The 20,864-nt window shown below is 45.7% G+C and overlaps 1 protein-coding gene across 3 annotated transcripts in view; it reads left to right on the top strand.

Annotated features, from left to right (window-relative positions):
- The window catches only part of LOC137544538 (acetylserotonin O-methyltransferase-like), an 83,288-nt gene that overhangs the window by 18,689 nt on the left and 43,735 nt on the right, over positions 1-20,864 (top strand). For all 3 annotated transcript variants that reach the window (XM_068265632.1, XM_068265633.1, XM_068265634.1), the window contains 2 exons: positions 3,024-3,198; positions 4,734-4,863. In XM_068265632.1, coding sequence (XP_068121733.1) covers positions 3,024-3,198; positions 4,734-4,863 — 305 coding nt within the window. The remainder of the gene's footprint in view (positions 1-3,023; positions 3,199-4,733; positions 4,864-20,864) is intronic.

Here is a 20,864-nt window from a genome sequence, read left to right as displayed (position 1 = left end):
ACGATATGTGTCAGCAAGTAACAGTTCTGATTATTAGGTGATCTGCAGTATCACCTATAATACAGATATATACCTGATTATATGGTGATCTGCAGAATCACCAATAATACAAGTATACCAGACAGCTGATGTGATGGCTACTAGCAAAGTATAGTGCTTGGTGCAACAGTAATACTGATAGGTTAGCAATACCTCACCAGAGGAGCTGGTGGGTCCTAACAGTACAGAGCCCCTCACCAGAATCAGGGCCCTCTGGTGAGAGTAGAGTGGTCAGACTAATCGGGTCGGCAACAGACAGACAGATACAGTACAAAATCGGAAGCTAAGACAAGAAGGTTTAACAGGCAGAGTCGGCAGCAAGATCATATGGGCAGAAGTACAGAATCACTGAGCGGAAGAGTCAGAACGAGCCAGAGTCATACACAGATAATATACAGTCTATAAAGTTAGATATTTAAGCTATCAAAAGGTCTAAGCGCTAACACGAAGTATTCGCAACAGCAGACAAGTTGCGAGTGATTCAGCTTGGCTTATGAAGCAGAGGAGACCCCTCTGGCACGCCTACTCCTCTTAGCCAATGAGGAGCGGCGAGCGGCTCCTCTGACGTCAGCCGACCGGCCGGTCAGCTGACGCGCCTCCTCCCTGCATAAAGGTCCTGTCTGTGCGGGCGCGCACGCGACATGGCGACCTTATGTGCGGCTGACAAACCCGTCCTCGGCGTGCTAGACGCCCGAGACACGGGTAGACTACTAGGCAGGGAGACGGAGGCAGCTGCCTCTCCAGTGTTTATTACACACGGAGGGCAGCCCACGGAGAGGAAGGGAGGGAGAGGTCGGGCTGCCCTCTCCGCGGCTGACTCCCCCCTCCATTAAAGCGCCCCCACTCCTTCAGCGCTCAGGGCGGCCACACGGGCCACACGGACCTAGAAACGGGCCTGATTTTGACCTAATTTTCCAATTGTACGTGAGCTTCAGAGTCTTCGAGGTACCACATACATATTTTTGAGATTGCCGCAATTTCGGGACAAAAGCCTCCCAAAAAATTGGTTGGTCAGAAAAATCTAGAGAAAAAAATGTACTGAATAGTTACATACAATTTTTTCTGGTTGAATTCAATTTCACAATCCATCACACACCATACAATCCTTGATAAAATTGGTCTGAATTTTCCAACATGTGCAATCTCAAAAAATAGAAAAAAAATGGAAATTGGATCGGATTTCTCGATTGAAAACAATATAGCTTTTGATTTTTGGGCACAACCGATCATGTTTATTTAATTGGTGTAAAATTGGATATTTCCATTGTATGGTGCATGGCCACCTTTAAACAATGGCAGGGGGGTGGATAGGGTTAGACATGGTGAGGGGGAGGTTTAGGCATCAGTAAAGGGGGGGGGGGAGGGGTTGTGTGAGAATAGGGTTAGGTTTAGTTGTAGTAACATATCGGTATCATTTACAGATTTTCACTGCAAAATAGTAGAATATAAATAAATTTACCAATATTCTACTAGCGGCTATTTCTAGCACTCAAATTTCCTGAACACCCTTTTAGCATCTACCGGAGCGGAAGCATTTGCCACTCCTCTCTTACATAAAGTCTTATGTTGTGTTTACACCATACAATTTTCTGTTAGATTCTTCTGGAAGATTTTTCTGTTAGATTTTCTGTTAGAATGCATGCTTAGATTATTTTCTGCAGAGAATGGTCATTATCTCTGGTGCATTGTCTTCTGTTTATCTCCTGCTGAGTAGAACAATGTCTAATTGCTGGGCAGATAGATCGTAAGATAGATATATTTCCAACCTGTTGAACTTTATCTATCTGGCAGGTAAATCTAACAGAAAATTGTATGGTGTAAACCCAGCATTACCTTTTAAAATGATACAGCCCATTAACTGTTGTTCATAGAACTGATCAGCAGCTCCTGAATCTTGACTGACTGCACTTTAGCAGGATAGGAGTTAAAGTATGCAAACATAGCAGACGGAGATAGGGATGATTAAAGGGAACCTGAACTGAGTAAAATCATTTAAAGTGGACCCAAATTAAAAATACAAGATTTCAGAAATAAAATCTATTTTCTAAATTATAATAATAAATAGCAGCCTTTTTTCAGCTGCATGATGACAAATATAAAATATTTTACATTTATTGGAGGAACCCCTCCCTTCTTTTCAAATTGCCGGGATTTTTCCGGCAAACTGGTGGAGTAGATGGTGTCCGGCAATGGAGGAATTGCTAATGGCTGCCCCCAGTATAACCCTAGTTATAAAAAGAAAAGGGTGAAAAGCATGCACTGAAATGATCATAGGTTTGAAGGCGTGTTTATTTATCTTTGTATGTGTCAGAGTGGTGCAACTAAATATTTTTAACTAAAAAAATGTTTGGTTTGGGTCCACTTTAAAATAAACACATGATGTAGCTACAAATGAATGTTACATACTTAGCTCACCATCAGTTCCTCTCACAAGCTCACCATTTTCTTCTTACAGTGATCCCTTCCAGTTCTGACAAGATTTTGTCAGAACTGAAACATACCAGTTGCTGTCAGTTATTTATCAGCTGCTGTCAGTTACAACTGAATGTGCAAGGTAATGTCCATGTTTCCCTATGGCTCAGGTGGGCGATATAACAGTTTAACAGTGTGCTGTCCAGGAAGCTGTTATGGGGTAATGGCCATTTTCAAAATGGAGGATAGAGAATTCCATCGATCACAGTGAACAAACAGGACGTAGGAGAGAAGAAAGAGATTGATGAGCAGACTACATGGGAGGTAAGTATGACCTGAGTATGTTTATTTATATATTTTCAGTTTAGGTTCTCTTCAAGCAATAATAATAATATGCAAGCATTTTAACAGATGTAATTTATCATTACTGTTCTGTTGCAAAAGCAAAAATGAAAAGTGCCTACCGCCAAACGTCAGAGGCAATCCATAGTTTAGCTAGTTCATGAAAACCATGGACTCGTACAGTAATTAACATACACATAAACATACATAAATTGTGTTTTCCTTTGCAGACCATGTTTACAGCATGTGAATTGGGAATATTTGACGTATTGCATGATATAGGTGAGCCTTTATCAGCAGCTGCCATTGCTTCTCGTTTGTGTACTACTGTGGATGGCACAGAGCGATTACTTGATGCCTGTGTCGGACTGAAGCTCTTAAAAGTACAAATGGTAAATAATGACGGTAAGTTTCTTAAAGATGTTATTTTGTATTATTTCTGTCAGTTATATAACAGATTTTCCCCAGATAATACAAAAAGCATGCCCATTTGAACACTATAGGGGACCATTGACCTGCCATCACAAAGGGGGGCCCTCCTACTCCCTCTCCCCAACCGCAAGTGCAGCCAATTAGCAAAAAAAGAAGAGTAAAACGTCCCATGAATGAATAAATCATGTTTATTAGCATTAGTTAAAAAATATGTCAAGGATTAGATGTTGATCTTTTAGTAGAATAAGCTCAGGTCAACTATGGGGATCCTGTCTACCAGTGGAGATATGGTGGACCATGGGCCACCAGGGAATCTATGGGAATCCACTAACCACCAGGGCAACTATGGGAGACCACTAACCACTAGGGAAGCTATAGGGGACCACTCACCTTCAGGACAACTACAGGAAACCACTGATCACCAGAGAAGCTATGGGGTGCCACTGACCACCAGGGCAACTGTGGGAGATTACTGACCACCAGGGAATCTTTGGGAGACCAGGAAATCTAGGGAATCCACTGACGACCAGAGCAATTATGGGGGACCACCAACCACTAGGGAAGCTATGGGGACCACTGACCACCAGGGAAGCTATGGTGGACCACTCTCTGACCACCAGAGCAACTATAAGGGACCTCTAGATCACCAGGGCAACTATAAGGGACCGCTGACCACCAGGGACACTATACGGGATCACTAGACCTCCAGGAAAGCTACGGGGAACCACTATACCACAGGGTAAATTATAGGGGGTCAAAAGACCACCAGGTAAACTATTGGGGACCAATATAGACCACCAGGGATTCTATGGGGGATCACTCACCACCAGGGCAACTATGTGGAACCACTGATTACCAGGGTAGCTATGGGGGGGGGGGGCACTGACCACCAGGGCAACTGTGGGAGATTACTAACCAGCATGGAAGGGATTCCACTGAACATCAGGGAAATTATGGGGGACCACTGACCACCAGGGAAGCTATGGGGGACCACTCTCTGACCACCAGGGCAACTATAGGGGACCACTAGATCACCAGGGCAACTATAGAGAACCACTAAATCACCAGAGCAACTATAGGGGACCACTGACCTGCCATCACAAAGGGGGGCCCTCCTACTCCCTCTCCCCAACCGCAAGTGCAGCCAATTAGCAAAAAAAGAAGAGTGAAACGTCCCTGCCACCTCCTCCCATCATGCAGAGTAGCTTGTAGTGGGAGCATCTTATTTTATTCCTGGTTCTAGACACTGCTTCATGGCAGAACACTCTGCTGCAATTCGCCGGCATCCAAATAAGTGTCCCTCATGCTGTTCAGGGACCAAGGGGGCCACATGCTGTCATTTTTACAGGGGGGCCCTATTAAGTCTAGTTTTGCCCCTTTCTGAGAAGACTATATTTTTTTTCACTTTAGTTATCATTTACATTGCTAGGAAAACATTTGCGCCTGAAGCTGGAATACATTAACATTTTTTTAGCATCTAAATAACATTTGTTTATTATTTATTTTAGCAATGTATTCCAACACAGAGGTTTCTTCTGTATACTTGGTTAAATCAAGTCCAAAGACATTATTTCACATGATGATGCATCATTCCCAGACTTTTTATAAGTGCTGGCACTTCTTACCTCAAGCTATAAGGTATACTTTTTACTTATTTAAATATTGTCTCTTTTTAATAAGCCTTGGATGGGTGACTACCATATTTTTCGGAATATAAGACGCTCCGAAATATAAGATGCACCTATGATTAGAGGGCAAAACCAGGGGAAAAAATGTATATTCTAAACCTGGTGCATCCATGTTCCAGGAGCATCTTGTAGATATTTTCCCCCAATCAGTGTCCTACTGTGTCCCCTTCTGTTCACCATGTAGCCCCTTCTGTCCCCCTGTGTCCTCCTTTTGCTCCCCATGTGTCCCTTTCTATTCCAAGTGTGTCCTCTTGTGTGTCCTCCTTTGCCCCCTAAAGTCTCCTCCCGTTCTCCTGTGTATCCCATTCCCCCTAATGTCCCCTCCTTTTCCCCTGTTTATCCCATTACCCCCGTGTCCCCTCCCGTTGCCCGTGTCCTTTCCTGGTCCCCCTGTGTCCAGTCCTGGTTCCCATGTGTTTCTTCCTGGTTCCCCTGTGTCCCCACCTGTAGCCCCTGTGTCCAGTTCTGGTCCTCCTGTGTCCCCTCCTGGTCCCCCTGTGTCCAGTCCTGGTCCCCCTGTTTCCATTCCTAGTCCCCCGTGTCCCCTCCTGTTGCCCGTGTCCTTTCCTGGTCCCCCTGTGTCCAGTCCTGGTTCCCGTGTGTTTCTTCCTGGTTCCCCTGTGTCCCCACCTGTTGCTCCTGTGTCCAGTTCTGGTCCCCCTGTGTCTCCCTCCTGGTCCCCATGTCTCCCCCCCGCATGTCTCCTCTGCTCCCCTGTGTAATATGAATTAGCTGCAGAGCGGCTCACCTTCCTGGCTATTTCAGCACTCACCTCATCCAGCGACTCCAGCAATGATCAGCAGACATCTCCTCTCCCAGGTAGCTCCCCTAGTAAAGGCTTCTGTTGGTTGGGTCATCAACAAAAGCCTTCATTAGGAGAGCAACAGCGGAAAGAAGATGTCTGTTGATTATCACTAGAATCGCCGGAGGAGGTGAGACGCTCTGCCGCTAATTCATTTTCCACAGGGAGAGACAAGGAGACTAGCAGGGGCTGAGGACCACCCAGCAGTGGATTCGCAAGGAAGGTGAGCTGCTCTGCAGGGGAGCGGAGGAACACACAGGGGACAAGGCATGGAGTCCCCAACGTTGCGGCGGGTCAGCGGCTCATATCGGCGGGCAATTGTAAGTCAGGGACTCCCTGTCTTTGGAATATAAGACATAGGGAAATTTTCTCCCCATTTTTGGGGAGAAAGTGCGTCTTATATTCTGAAAAAAATACGGTATTCTTTGTATAAAAGCTTTATTTCATCTTTACTATAAACAAGCATTCTGGATTAGAGATGTAGCGAACGGTTCGCCGGCGAACGGTTCCAGGCGAACTTTGGTGGTTCGCATTCGCCTGCACCAGGCGAACTTTTGCGGAAGTTCAATTCGCCCCATAATGCACTATGAGGGTCAACTTTGACCCTCTTCATCACAGTCAGCAGGCACATTGTAGCCATTCAGGCTACACTAAGCCCTGGAGCCCCACCCCCCCTTATATAAGGCAGTTTCCGGCGGCCATTACAGTCACTCGTCTGCCTGCTATTAGACAGACTAGGGCGAGCTGCTGCAGATTGTTCTCCTAGGGACAGATTAGTTAGGTTCTTGGCTGCTTAGCTTGCTCCTGGCTGATTATTATTGCTTTTATAGCACCCCTCAACAGCTCTTATCAGAGCTAATCCTGTACTTTTTTTTTTTCTGTGTGTCAAACTGACACTTTTGTTGCAAGCACAGCCTTGCTAATTCATAGTGTGTGTGCCACTGCCAGCAGCCCAGCACATTCAGTGACTACCTGTGTGTGTGACAGGGGGCTGCACATTGTACTACCCAGTACTGCATATACCCAGTACCTGTTGTGTTTACTTAACCCACCTCATTACTGCATATACCTAGCTTTGTGTTGAGTGAACCCAGCTCACTGCATATACTGTACCTACCTGTTGTGTTGAGTGAACCCAGTTCACTGCATCTAACTACCTGTTGTGTTCAGTGAACACAGCTCACTGCATCTAACTACCTTTATTGTTCAGTGAACCCAGCTCACTGCATATAACTACCTGTTGTGTTGAGTGAACCCAGCTCACTGCATCTAACTACCTGTTGTGTTCAGTGAGCCCAACTCACTGCATCTAACTACCTGTTGTGTTAAGTGAACCCAGCTCACTGCATCTAACTACCTGTTGTGTTGAGTGAACCCAGCTCACTGCATATAACTACCTGTTGTGTTGAGTAAACCCAGCTCACTGCATCTCTCTACCTTTATTGTTCAGTGAACCCAGATCACTGCATCTAACTACCTGTTGTGTTGAGTGAACCCAGCTCACTGCATCTCTCTACCTTTATTGTTCAGTGAACCCAGCTCATTGCATCTAACTACCTGTTGTGTTGAGTGAACCCACCTCACTGCATATAACTACCTTTATTGTTCAGTGAACCCACCTCACTGCATCTAACTACCTTTACTGTTCAGTGAACCCACCTCACTGCATATAACTAACTACCTGTTGTGTTGAGTGAACCCACCTCACTGCATATAACTACCTTTACTGTTCAGTGAACCCACCTCACTGCATCTAACTACCTGTTGTGTTCAGTAAACCCACCTCACTGCATCTAACTACCTGTTGTGTTCAGTGAACCCAGCTCACTTTATCTAACTACGTTTACTGTTCAGTGAACCCACCTCACTGCATATAACTAACTACCTGTTGTGTTCTGTGAACCCACCTCACTGCATATAACAACCTGTTGTGTTGAGTGAACCCAGCTCACTGCATCTCTCTACCTTTATTGTTCAGTTAACCTTGCTCACTGCATCTAACTACCTGTTGTGTTGAGTGAACCCAGCTCACTGCATCTCTCTAACTTTTTTTGTTCAGTGAACCCAGCTCACTGCATCTAACTACCTGTTGTGTTGAGTGAACCCACCTCACTGCATATAACTACCTTTATTGTTCAGTGAACCCACCTCACTGCATATAACTACCTTTATTGTTCAGTGAACCCACCTCACTGCATATAACTACCTGTTGTGTTGAGTGAGCCCAGCTCACTGCATCTCTCTACCTTTACTGTTCAGTGAACCCATCTCACTGCATCTCTCTACCTTTACTGTTCAGTGAACACAGCTCACTGCATCTAACTACCTTTACTGTTCAGTGCACCCACCTCACTGCATATAACTAACTACCTGTTGTGTTCTGTGAACCCACCTCACTGCATATAACTACCTGTTGTGTTGAGTGAACCCACCTCACTGCATATAACTACCTTTACTGTTCAGTGAACCCACATCACTGCATCTAACTACCTGTTGTGTTCAGTGAACCCAGCTCACTGCATCTAACTACCTGTTGTGTTCAGTGAACCCAGCTTACTGCGTCTAACTACCTTTACTTTTCAGTGAACCCAGCTCACTGCATCTAACTACCTGTTGTGTTGAGTGAACCCAGCTCACTGCATATACCTAGCATCCCCCCGAGATGGACAAAATGGACAAACCAGGTCGGGGAAGAGGTAGAGGCAGACCCAGAGGAAGGCCACCAGGCACCGGCAGGTCTGTGCGAGGTTGTATTGCTGTGATTTCGTGCGGACCGGGCCCAAAATACAGTGCTCAGAAGAAGGCACGTGCCATCACTTCCCAAAATTGTGAGGACGTTGTTGAGTATTTAACACAGAAGACCTCATCTCCCGCAGCCAGTGCCACCAGCGCTAGTACAAGCACCACATCCGCTGCATTTGACACTTCGCCGGAGTTATTTGGTGGTGGTGAAATCACTGATTCACAGCCACTACTGCAACAACAACAAGAGGGCACAGGTACACCACCTCATACATCTGAGTTAGGTGGCGATAGTATGGACGTAACGTGTGAGGAGTGGGATTATGAACCACCTGAAGTTGGTGCAGTTGAGGAGGTGTCTGAGAAAAGCGAAGCTGGCCAGGAGGATTATGATGACCATTATACGGATGCCATGTATGTTCCCAGTAGAGGAGATGACCAGGGGGACAGTTCAGAGGGGGAGTCAGAGAGGAGTAGGAGGAGACGACTCCATGATAGAAGCAGAGGGAGCTCGTCCTCAGAAACAGCTGGGGGCAGTGTCCGGCGCCATGTATCGCTAGCTATGGACAGCCAGCCAACATGCCCTTCAACGTCAGCTGCTGATGCCCAGTAGCGCCATCGCCCCAGGGGGGCTCAGCAGTTTGGAAATTTTTTAACATGTGTCTCAGATCGGAGCAAAGCCATCTGTTCTCTCTGCCAGCAAAAATTGAGCCGTGGAAAGGCCAACTCTCACGTAGGGACAAGTTCCTTACGAAGGCACCTGGAGAAAAGGCACAAACAGCTATGGCAAGAACTCCTGAGGAAAATCAGCACCCAAAAGACAAGCCACCCTCCTTCTCCTCTTACTCCTTCAGGTGCATCGTCTTCATCTGCTTTCTCCCTTGCACCTTCACAGCCACTCTCCTCCACACCGCCTCTTCCCTTGAGCAGTTCCTTCTCCTCTGCCCACAGCAGTACCCAGCTGTCCGTAAAGGAAGTATTTGAGAGTAAGAAGCAAATGTCTGCCGCCAGTCACCCTCTTGCCCGGCATCTGACAGCTGTCGTGGCGGAACTATTAGCTTGCCAGCTATTACCATACAAACTGGTGGAGTCAGAGGCTTTCCGTAAGTTTGTGGCCATTGGTACACCGCAGTGGAAGATACCAGGCCGCAATTATTTTTCACAAAAGGCCATACCCAAACTGTACCGTGCAGTTGAGAGGCAAGTGGTTTCATCTATTGCGAAGAGCGTTGGGTCAAGGTTCCACCTGACCACGGATACCTGGTCTGCCAAGCACGGGCAGGGCCGCTACATTACGTACACAGCCCATTGAGTCACCCTGGTGACCGATGGCAGCAAGCATGGAGTACGTGGCTGCGCAGCGGACCGACTTGTCACACCTCCACGCCTCGCAGGCAGGCCTCCAGCCACCTCCTCTCCGCCTGCTACATCCTCTTCGCTGTCATCATTCTCCTCCTCCTCCTTGGCTGGTGCCGCGATCTCCTCTCCAGCTACACAGCCCCCGCACCCCAGGGCCTATGCTGCATGCCAGGCACGACGGTGTCATGCAGTGTTAGACATGTCTTGCCTCAAAGCGGAGAGTCACACTGGAGCAGCTCTCCTGGCTGCTCTTAACAAACAGGTGGAGCAATGGCTGACCCCGCACAAGCTTGAGATCGGCAACGTGGTGTGTGACAACGGCAGCAATCTCATTTCCGTGTTGAATTTGGGAAAGCTGACACATGTGCTGAATCTGGTCATGCAAAGATTTGTGTCCAAGTACCCAGGCTTAGAGGACGTCCTGAAGCAGTCCTGGAAGTTGTGTGGGCATTTCAGGTGGTCTTACACGGCCATGGCACGCTTTGCGGACATTCAGCGTAGAAACAACTTGCCGGTGAGACGCCTGATTTGCGATAGCCCGACTCGCTGGAATTCCACCCTGCTGATGTTCTCTCGCCTGCTAGACCAGGAGAAAGCCGTCACCCAGTACCTGTATCATTACAGTACAAGGACACAATCTGGGAAGATGGGGATGTTGTGGCCCAACAACTGTACACTGATGCGAAATGCATGCAGGGTCATGGAGCCCTTTGAGGAGGTGACCAAACTGGTGAGTCACGCTGAGGGCACCATCAGCGACTTGATCCCCTACTCTTACTTCCTGGAGCGTGCCGTGCGTAGAGTGGTGGATACAGCTGTGGAGGAGCGTGAACGAGAACAGTTACGGCATTAGGAGTCGTGGGAGCGATTTACATCCGAACCAGATGTTTCCACAACACCTGCGGCAGCACAGAGGGGGGAGGAGGAGGAGGAGGAAAGAAGAGGAGTCATGTGGGGAAGGAGAGAAGTCAGACTCTGATGATGATGATGAGGAAGGTGTTTCTGTGGAGGACGAAAAGGCGGCGGAAGAAGAACAACCGCGGCAGCCGCCACAGGGGGCTTCTGCTGCTCCACGTTCCCATGATATTGTTCGTGGCTGGGGGGAGGAAGAGGACTTGAGTCCCGTCACTGAGGAAGAGCAAGAGGAGATGGAGAGTACGTCTGCATCGAGCTTTGTGCAGATGGCCTCTTTCATGTTGTCCAGCCTGTTGAGGGACTCCCGTGTCAAAAAACTCAAGGCGAATGACCTGTACTGGGTGGCCACGCTACTAGACCCTTGGTACAGGCACAAAGTGGCGGACCTGTTACCAACTCAACAGAAGGTGGAAAGGATGCAGCACTTGCAGAACAAGCTGTCGATGATGCTTTACAATGCGTTTAAGGGTGATGTGGCTGCACAACGCAATCAAGGTACCACTGGCAGTAACCCTCCTCCTCCCAAGTCCACGCAGGCAAGGACAGGACGCTCCAGCAATCTCAGGGTGATGTCGGACATGCGGACATTCTTTAGTCCAACTCTTCACCATAGTCCTTCCGGATCCACCCTCCACCAACGCCTGGACCGGCAGGTAGCCGACTACCTGGCCTTGAGTGTGGATGTAGACAATGCGAAAAGCGACGATGAACCCTTGGACTACTGGTTGCACAGGCTTGACCTGTGGCCAGGGCTGTCCCAATTTGCAATCCAACTCCTCTCTTGCCCTGCCGCAAGCGTCCTGTCAGAAAGGACCTTCAGCTCAGCTGGAGGCATTGTCACTGAGAAGTCGCCTAAGTCACGACAGTGTTCAGTACCTGACCTTTATCAAAATGAGTGAGGCATGGATCACGGAGGGCTACTGCACAACCGAAGACTAAGTCAGTCCCCACACACAGCATCTCTGCCTGCAGGCCACTTGCCTTCTCCGCCACCACTAACAGAGTCCAGGACTCTAGGCGGATTCCTGAATTTTTAAGGCCGCTGCTAGCAGCGGCCGCTACACTAATTTTTTTGGTGCGTGTACATGCCTGCCTAATTTTTCTGGCTGCACTGCGGGCGGCTGCAACAAAAAAACAAAAGGCATGTACATGTGCCCATCCCCCTTCGTGATTATTACCTTGCCGCGGTGAAGGGGCTTGCGTATCACAATGAAGCAATGACTGCCGGCTATTTGAGTGTCTCGGGTGGGGGTGGGACACAAAAGATAATAAGGTTGTTGCTTCATTGTGGTCAGACCAAATTTGATCAGCTGGACAGTCACTGTTGTTCTATCATTGAGCTACCACAGCCCGGCGACCATATGGGCTTGAAAACTGCCACGGCCTACACTCTCGCCACGGTGCACACCAGTCCAGCACGGCCGTCACTACGCAAACAGCTGTTTGCGGTGTGTTACACAGTGAGTTTGGTGTGTCAGTGTGAAGCAGAACTCTAATTACACTCCCTGATTGATGTATACACATGCAAGATGTTTTAAAGCACTTTAGGCCTGCAATTTAGCATTCAATGTGATTTCTGCCCTTAAAACGGTGCTTTGCGTCACATCCAGATTTTTCCCCGGGACTTTGGGCATGTATCCCACTCCGCCATGCCCCCCTCCAGGTGTTAGACCCCTTGAAACATCTTTTCCATCATTTTTGTGATCCCCATTGAAGTCTATTGCGGTTCGCGAACTTTTCCGCAAACCGAACCTTCCGCGAAGGTTCGCGAACATAAAATCGGAGGTTCGCGACATCACTATTCTGGATGCCCATTTGGCAATAGAAGAATGAAGAAATTAATTCTATTCCATTTATTTGAGTTCACGTAGTTAGCTAGGGTGAAAAAAGTGGATCCACTAATTTTGCTACCCAAAAACAGCCTGTTTGTTAAATTAGTCTCTGCCATAGACTTCAATGTAAATTTACAGCCATGGCAGGGCAGACTGAGTAAATTGAGCGCTGCAGGAATATATAAAAGCCGAACCCCAGATATCAGCAGTCTCTTAATGAAAGGGTGCTAGAGTTCATATATTATTATTTGGCTGAACCCCGGATCAACTGTGGAGCAGGTATAGCTGACTACCGTAAGTGGCTACAAAAGATCCTTATCAACTGCAGTCAGCGCTTGTCTAACCAAGTAACATGTTTTGGACCACAATGATCCATTCATAAGACACATAGCACTCAATTATATATCTCTGGACCACACCCAAAGCTGCAGCATAACTGGTGGCTGCCAAGCTGAGGTGGGCTGCAGCATCACAAGCGGAGGTTTTTTTTAAAGCATACATGTACAAAAGGTGCTTGGAAAGATGGCACCAGAAGTAGCCAATAAATGTGATTTTGTTTATAAAGGGTGGACAGATGCGGGCTGTGAGAGCGATTTCATTTATAAAAGGGTGTCGGATGTAGCCTATGAGCGTGATTCCATTTATAACAGGGCGTCTCTTTGTAGCCAATAAGTGTGATTCCATTTATGAAAGGTGCTGGATGTAGCTGCTATTAAAAAATTGGTCAAATTATTATCAATATTCTGTTAGCTATAGCCACTCTAAGAATATTGGTGAAATTACCAACATACTACTAATTGTAGCCGCCATTAGAACATCAGTAAAATTGCCAATATTCTACTTGTTAATTCTGATAATAAAATATTGATAATCTTTACTGATACTTTACTATGATCTAACCCTACTCCTACACAGAACCCTCCGTCTACCAATGCCTAACACGCCCCTTGTGCCTAAGTTTAGCCCCCAGAGGCAGTGCCTAACCTTAACACCACTTAATGCCTTTCCTTAACACCTCCCCCCATTGGTGGTGCATAACCTTAATCCCCCTGGCTCCTAACCTTAACCCCCAAGTAGGAAATCTGGACTCATTCTTCCCTTCTTGTCGGCCTGTACCTTCATCAATTGATGAGTCAGATGGAGAGTTTACTAACTGTACTAACTTAAAATTCTCATTCATCTTTGAAAGCCTTTCGTGGAGTTCGGAAACTGAGATTTCCTCTACCACTCTGTAATGTTCGTAGGGTGAAAACCATAATAAAAAAAAATGGAATTTGACCTGTAGCAGAATGTACTGAATTATTATTAAATGCAAAATCCACCAAGGTTAGCAGAATGGACCAATCATTTTGAGTACTAGAAGAAATACACCATAAATACTACTCCAATGAGTTGTTTAGTCCTTTCAGTCTGTCCTTTTGATTATGTATGGTGTTCTGAAGACAAAAAGACCTGAAAGTTAAGAGCAAAGCTTCTTCCAGAATCTTGACAGGAATCATCCTGGTTCAAAACCATATCTGAAGGAAGGCCATGTAATTTCACAATCTCTTGTAGGAAGTTTTGAGCAGTAACAGCTGCAGATGGAACTCCTTTTAGGTGAAGGAAGTGTGCCCTTTAGGTAAGTCTATCCATGTTTACAAATATTGCAGTTATTCCTTGGGAAGGATGTAAATCCACAAGAATTCAGGGAGATCATATCACATGGACAGATGGGTATAGGGAGGGAAGTGAGTAGTCCCCATGGACGAGTCCTTGGTGTTTTGACCTGGCACAAGTGGTACAAGATTCCACAAACTTTTGCAATATTTTGACATTTCTGGCCACCTAAAGATCAAGTTTCTTAATGAACCCAAAGTGTCCTGTCAATCTTTAATCATGATTTCATTTAAGTAGCTAGGTTTGTAGTGTTTCAGGAACAAATATTTTATTTCCTTGGTAAAAGATCTCTTCTATGCAGATACGTTTTAGCAGTCAAACATGGAGACAGGGAAGTTGATGCTTGCTGAATTTTAGTGAGGAGTTCTGGCATAGGAAACAAGAAAATTCAGGCAAGAAGAGATTATATTTGAGGAAGGAGTTGTCCCTATCATCTTCAGAAAACATTCTAGAAAGATCATCTGGATCTGAGTTTTTAGATCCTGGACAATAAGTGGAACTCAAAGCGTGAAAAGAATAATGCCTATCTTGCCTGCCGGGGCTTGAGTCTTCTTGCTGTATTGAGACATTCAAGATTTTTGTGATCTGTGAATAACAAGATTGGATGCTGTGCCCCCTTACAGATATCTCCATTCCTCTAGAGTAGATTTAATTGCTAATACTTTTTTATCACACATTGTCGGATGCAGCCACCTCTACCACAAATGAAAGAGAGATGGGGCAAAAGTAAATGGTTTCTTGAGAGTGTCAAAGGCAGACTGGGATTCAGGGGGCCACTGGAAGGTTAGATATTGTTTAGTTAGTTGCATAATAGGTAGCAGTACTGAAGAGACGTTTTTAATAAATTTCCAGTAGAAGTTGGCAAAGCCAAGAAATCTTCGTACCCCCTTTTTATCTGTAGGTGTAGACCAGCCCACTATTGCTGATACTTTTTGGGAATCTGCTGACACCCCTTGGGAAGAAATCTGTAAATACAGAAACTGGATCTTCTCTTTGTTGAATTCATATTTTTCTGGCTTGTCATAGAATTCATCTAGTATTTGCTTAAGATGATCTTGATGTTCCTCCAAAGAAGATACTGTATATACTCGAGTATAAGTCTAGACATTTAGGACTGATTCACTTCATAAACGTATAGGGGTTGACTTATACACGAGTCACAGGCTACACTGAGCACAGTAATGTGTGTACTAATAGTGACATTCCCATTTGTAGCAATTTACCCAATGGTAAGTGATACTTTGAGGAAAGGAAAAGCCAAAAAAACACAGACGTGAAAGTCTTGGCCACAACAATTAACAAGGAAAGAGGGGAAATTGCATCACTTGGGGGGGCCTGGAGGAGTTATTGGCTGCACTTAAGAGACAGGAAAGGGTAAATGGCTGCAATACTGTATGCAGTGAAGTCATTAACCTCTCTTGAGCCCCAAATGCAGCCATTAACTTTTCTGGGTAGACTTATACTCAAGTCCAATAAAAAATTCCAGCTTAAGAGGGTTGAATATTGGAGTCGACTTATACACTACGTCGACTTGTATTTAAGTATATACGGTAATAAAACGCTAAGATGTCATCAAGGTAAACTATAAATATGTCAAAAAAGTCATGCAATATATTGTTAACAAAATGTTGAACTGTAGGAAGTGCATTACCTAAGCCAAAAGGCATGACCATATATTTAAAGTGTCCAAAGCGAGAATGGAAGGCCGTCTTCCACTCATCACCCACCCTCACGAACTCTAGATTGTACGTCTCAAAGAAAATGCCTGCACCAGCAGGGGCAGGAGATAGTCTTATGAATCCCTTTCGAAGATTGTCATCTATGTATTCCTTAACTAATTGCGGACCGACGCAGTATGAATCTACGTCCAGCAGGTGGTGCTGCCACTCTGACTGGACGTAAATTCAACGTCCTCGTAAACGTTTGGTTTTTGCTTTGTCCTGCCATGACCGTGTGCACCCAAGAGGGGAGATTAAGCTATCATATGAAAGCTGACATCTCCCCTCAGTGATCAGGAATCATCGTGATTGGCTCCTGATCACTACAATTGCCGGCGGATCGTAGTGAACACTACAGAGCAGCTACTGTAGCTGGGGAAGAAGAGGATCCACTCAGCTTCCTGACATTCCCCCTACGATCGTCACTCCCCTCTGCTCTGGCCAGCATCTCTGCTCGCTATGACTCTAATGTCGGGCCCTGGCTTGATGCCGTCATCAAGCCCTGACCAGGAACTGAGAGTCAGTGCGAGCAGGGATGCAGGCCAGAGCGGAGGGGGTTAGAGCTGCTCACCGCAGGACCCAGGAAGGCGAGTAAAGGCTGCTGGCTGTACTGGGGACATATGACTATACTGGGGACACAAATGCCTAGCTGTTTAAACTGAGGATCTGGCTGCCCCCCCCACAGGTAAAATACCATGGTCTGTAAGGGGGGTTAGGCTGTCGGTCCCCAAAAGGTTAAGGACTGCCAATTCAGACTCAGACAGAGAATTCGAATGAGCGAATGGAGTTTTGGCTCTAGAAAAGAGTTCAATTGGATAGTCATAAATCCGGCGTGGTGGTGCTGAAGTAGCGCTCGTTAAAAAGAAATAGTGTCCACTATGAAGGCTATGCTCGCTCCTTGCAGTGTAGCGTGCCTTATTTTGCTACTTTCTATGTTAATTAACATAGAAGCGGCCACGCTAGTGAAGTATTACGGTCGCAACACTTCACAGAGGCAGACGCTATTTGAAGGAGTGTGCGTTGCTAAGGAAGCAACTCACATAACAAAATAAGGCACGCTACGCTGAAAGTAGCGAGCACAACCTTCATAGCAGTCGCTAATTGTTTTTTTTTTATTCTGGTTGATGTTTAACCCTTAAGAGAGACATGGTTTCTTGAGTGATGGGTCCCAAGTTGAAAAGAGAGGGACAGCTTCTTAGGATGAATAGGTAGTTTTAGTTGCTGAGCGCGAGAAATGTCCAGGAAACAAGAGCAGGCCCCAGAATCCAGGTTGGCCCTAATTTTGCTGGTTCCTCATGAGCCCTGAAGACAAAACAAAATAGAGGCACAGGAGTGTAAATGAAGGATTCAGGATGTTCGAGACCTGCCCCGACAGTACAGTCTTACCCACAGGTCTTACTGGGCAGGATTGCCGGTATTGTCCAGATACACCGCAGTACAGGTGTATCTGGACAAAACGGGGCCCAAGACTTTGGGAACCCCGAAATGAATTTGCACGTATGTGCTGGACAACAGCTAAAAGGAAATAAAAGGGGCTGCCTGTCTCCTTCCCGACCGGTTTCACAATCTTGTGTTATCAGGGGATCCAGTGTAACATTGGAAATAATGGCTACAGCTTGAACAGGTGTAACTGCAATTGCTTGAATTTGGCCCTTCAACTGCTGATAGCCTTGTTCTATTTTTTTGAACTGAAAGTGTCAGGTTAGTAATCTGCTGGCACAGCTGGTCGATAGGAGACAATCCTCCAGTGGTGTCCATCTTGGCTGATACCTCTGTAATGGTGGTGTTCTGTTAATTGTACCATTGAGTTAAGAGTAACCCTTAGAGTGCATGGTCTAAGTGACCACAGGTCTTCATCGGAGTGCCCCGCAAGGGACGATGGGCTTTGCTGTCTAGTGCCCACCAGGTTGCACTCCAGAGTTCCCAAACAGTGGTCAGGAGAACAGGTGACATCCCAATTTGGAGGCTGAAGGATAATGCTCAGAGAATGGTCAGAACAGTTTAAGCAGTGTCAGGAACAATCTGGGATCAGGACAGTCTGCAAGCAGAGGAATCCAGGAACAAGCCAACATCAATACCAGGGGAATCAGATTGAGAGTGGTAAACAAGCTGGGTCAGTAACAGGAATCAATCAGACAGGATACCGCCAAGGTCTCTGATAACACACACTAGATGACAGAGGTATCAGCATAGTGTGCAGAGAGCTCTGTGTTATGTAGCCAGGCAAGGACTGACCCTGAATTCAATTTGCAAGCAGCGCATACGCATTGCGAACGCTGAACACTGCACACACATCAGCTGCAAATGTCAGTGTGCTGCCAGTGAAGTGTGCATACATGAGCACAACCACCTGGAGGCCAACCCAGAAGCACAGGCTGACAAGACAAGACCCGCTAGATGGCATGAATGCCAGGTGACATTGACAGGGTTGCAGTCAATGTGCTCGTGCTCACTCCCAATGTCTCCAAAGGCAACAGTGATTGGTGCTAGGGAACATGTGCTCCCTGAGCCAATCTATGCCTGTTTTTTTTTTGTTTTGTTTTAGTGATCACTGTTACAATGAGTAACAGTATTTATTCTCCTCCACATTTGGCAATTGGACATAAGACTCACATCCACTTTCCCTAACTCTACCCCACAGATGTGGCACACGATCACCACCGCTGTGTACCATCACAGGCGATGTGCATGATTGCTGCTGCTGTGCATGATCTTGAGCATGTACGCATGATCATGCACGTGTACACACAATCCTGCTTGTGCCCACACTCTTTTGTGTGCACATACATGAATGCTCCCAACGATTCCCACAGTGGCACTGATTGGTGCAAAGAAACATATGTTCTCTGAGCCAATCTGTGCCTGTTTTTTATGAAAGATCAATCATTTTTACAGCCAGTAACAATGATCATTCTTGGGCTGGGACCACACTTTGCAGAAAATTGCCATGGTTTTCCATGGGCAATTTTGCACATGGAGTGCGTTGTAGAAGAGAACAATCCTGCTACACCGGCCGTGGATTAAAAGTCCAATTTTTATTAAGCAATGTAGACAAACAGCATACTGTAAAACAGCTCACTCGTATCGGAGCTAACTCATGGCTCCTTAATCAGAGTTATGATTAAGGAGCCATGAGTTAGCTCCGATACGCGTTAGCTGTTTTATGCTGTTTGTCTACATTGCTTAATAAGAATTGGACTTTTAATCCACAGCTGGTGCAGCGGGATTCTTCTCTTCTACTATACATATGGCTTGCTGGTGTCCTGCTCCCTACCTAGGAGTGGAATGGTTGTAGCGACCTGCCTTGTTTCATACATGGAGTGCATGTTTTAATGCGCACTTCACCCACCATAGATCTACAGGACTTGCGACAGTCTATGGTGACTGTCTATGGTAATCGCTGGTGCTCTGCGATTTTATGCAGTGGGTGACTTTGCCATGATTTTACTGTGGGGAACCGTAGTACTAAATTTGCAAGCTTTGAAACAAATGTGCACGTCACCAGTAAAAAGTATTACATGTGGTCCCATCCTTAAACCAAACCTGTGGGAAAAAAAATTGATCCAGAGGCTTCACTTTCATCTTTCTTCACTCCACCACTGCTTGCTGGGAGTTCCCAGCTGTTCTCCCGACTGTGTATGATCGCAGTTGTTTTGGGCAGACGTAGTCAGTTTTTTTTCTATTGTGCATTCAAGGGCAGTACATGCGCCTCTGCAGTATGGCTGTGCTCGTACATGGACGAGAGTGTGGTCACAAGAACATTATCAACAAGCTCTTGTTGAATATGTTAAGTGGGTTCCAGTGCTGGAATAGCTATGCAAAAAAGAATGGTGTTGTAACAATTAAGGGGGAACTGAAGTAAGAGGTATACGGAGGCTGCCATATTTATTTCCTTTTAATCAATACCAGTTGCCTGGCAGCCCTGCTGGTCTATTTCTCTGCAGTAGTATCTGAATAACACCAGAAACAAGCATGCAGCTAGTCTTGTCAGATCTGACATTAAAGCCTGAAACACCTGATCTGCTGCGTGCTTGTTCAGGGGCTATGGCTAATAGTATTAGAGGCAGAGGATCAGCAGGGCTGCCAGGCAACTGGTATTGCTTAAAAGGAAATAAACATGGAGCATCCATATACCTCTCTCTTCAGTTCCCCTTTAATGCAAAAAAGCCATAGGTGAACCTCAAAACTAATGGATTACTGTGCTTCTAGTTTGTTATTAAATGAGATACAGTATATGTGACCTTATTTTACTCTAAATGGGTTGTAGAATACATTTTGATGTGTCTTACAGCTTAGAACTATGCCACATAAAGATTAATAGGGACAAACCCAATCCATTGTTCAAAACATTTCATTTTCAGAATTAGGATCAAACTTGATAAAGTTTCTGCAAAACTACATGAGTTGGTAACTTACAAAACAACCACTTTTGAATGGCCCTGGTTTTTAGCTTTACATAACTGTGACATTTGTGGCCCTTTTTTGCTCTTCTGGGGCTATGCAAACAAAGAATGGCTCTAAAATACTTAGAGAAAAAAAACTGACCCGTAGAAAGCCACATGTAGAAAGCCGGTTAAATGTCAAGCTAGCTATCAACTGAGACATATGTGATAGCATTTTAACCATGGTAAGTCATTGAATACATTTTAGGGTATTTTAAGGTTGAGGCCTATGTTTTGTGAAATCTTTTAGTGACAAACTGAAAACTGAAACTAAAGCAATAACATTATTTTCATATATTCTGTACCAAAATGAGAAAAATATAAAAAGAAAACAAAGTGACAGAATTTAAAAAGAGAATACATAATTTGTTGCCTTAGAAACGCGACTTGCTAAAAAGGGCTTGTAAATATTTATGGGGTAGAATAAGTAAACAAAACAAATAAACACAACACAAAAATACACCCTTATTTTCAAATAATACTGT

The sequence above is a fragment of the Hyperolius riggenbachi genome, chromosome 2 (genome assembly GCF_040937935.1).
Source record: "Hyperolius riggenbachi isolate aHypRig1 chromosome 2, aHypRig1.pri, whole genome shotgun sequence".
NCBI classification, from domain to species: Eukaryota; Metazoa; Chordata; class Amphibia; order Anura; family Hyperoliidae; genus Hyperolius; species Hyperolius riggenbachi.
The sequence above is the reverse complement of the archived record's forward strand: the minus strand, read 5'-3'. Positions and strand labels throughout refer to the sequence as shown.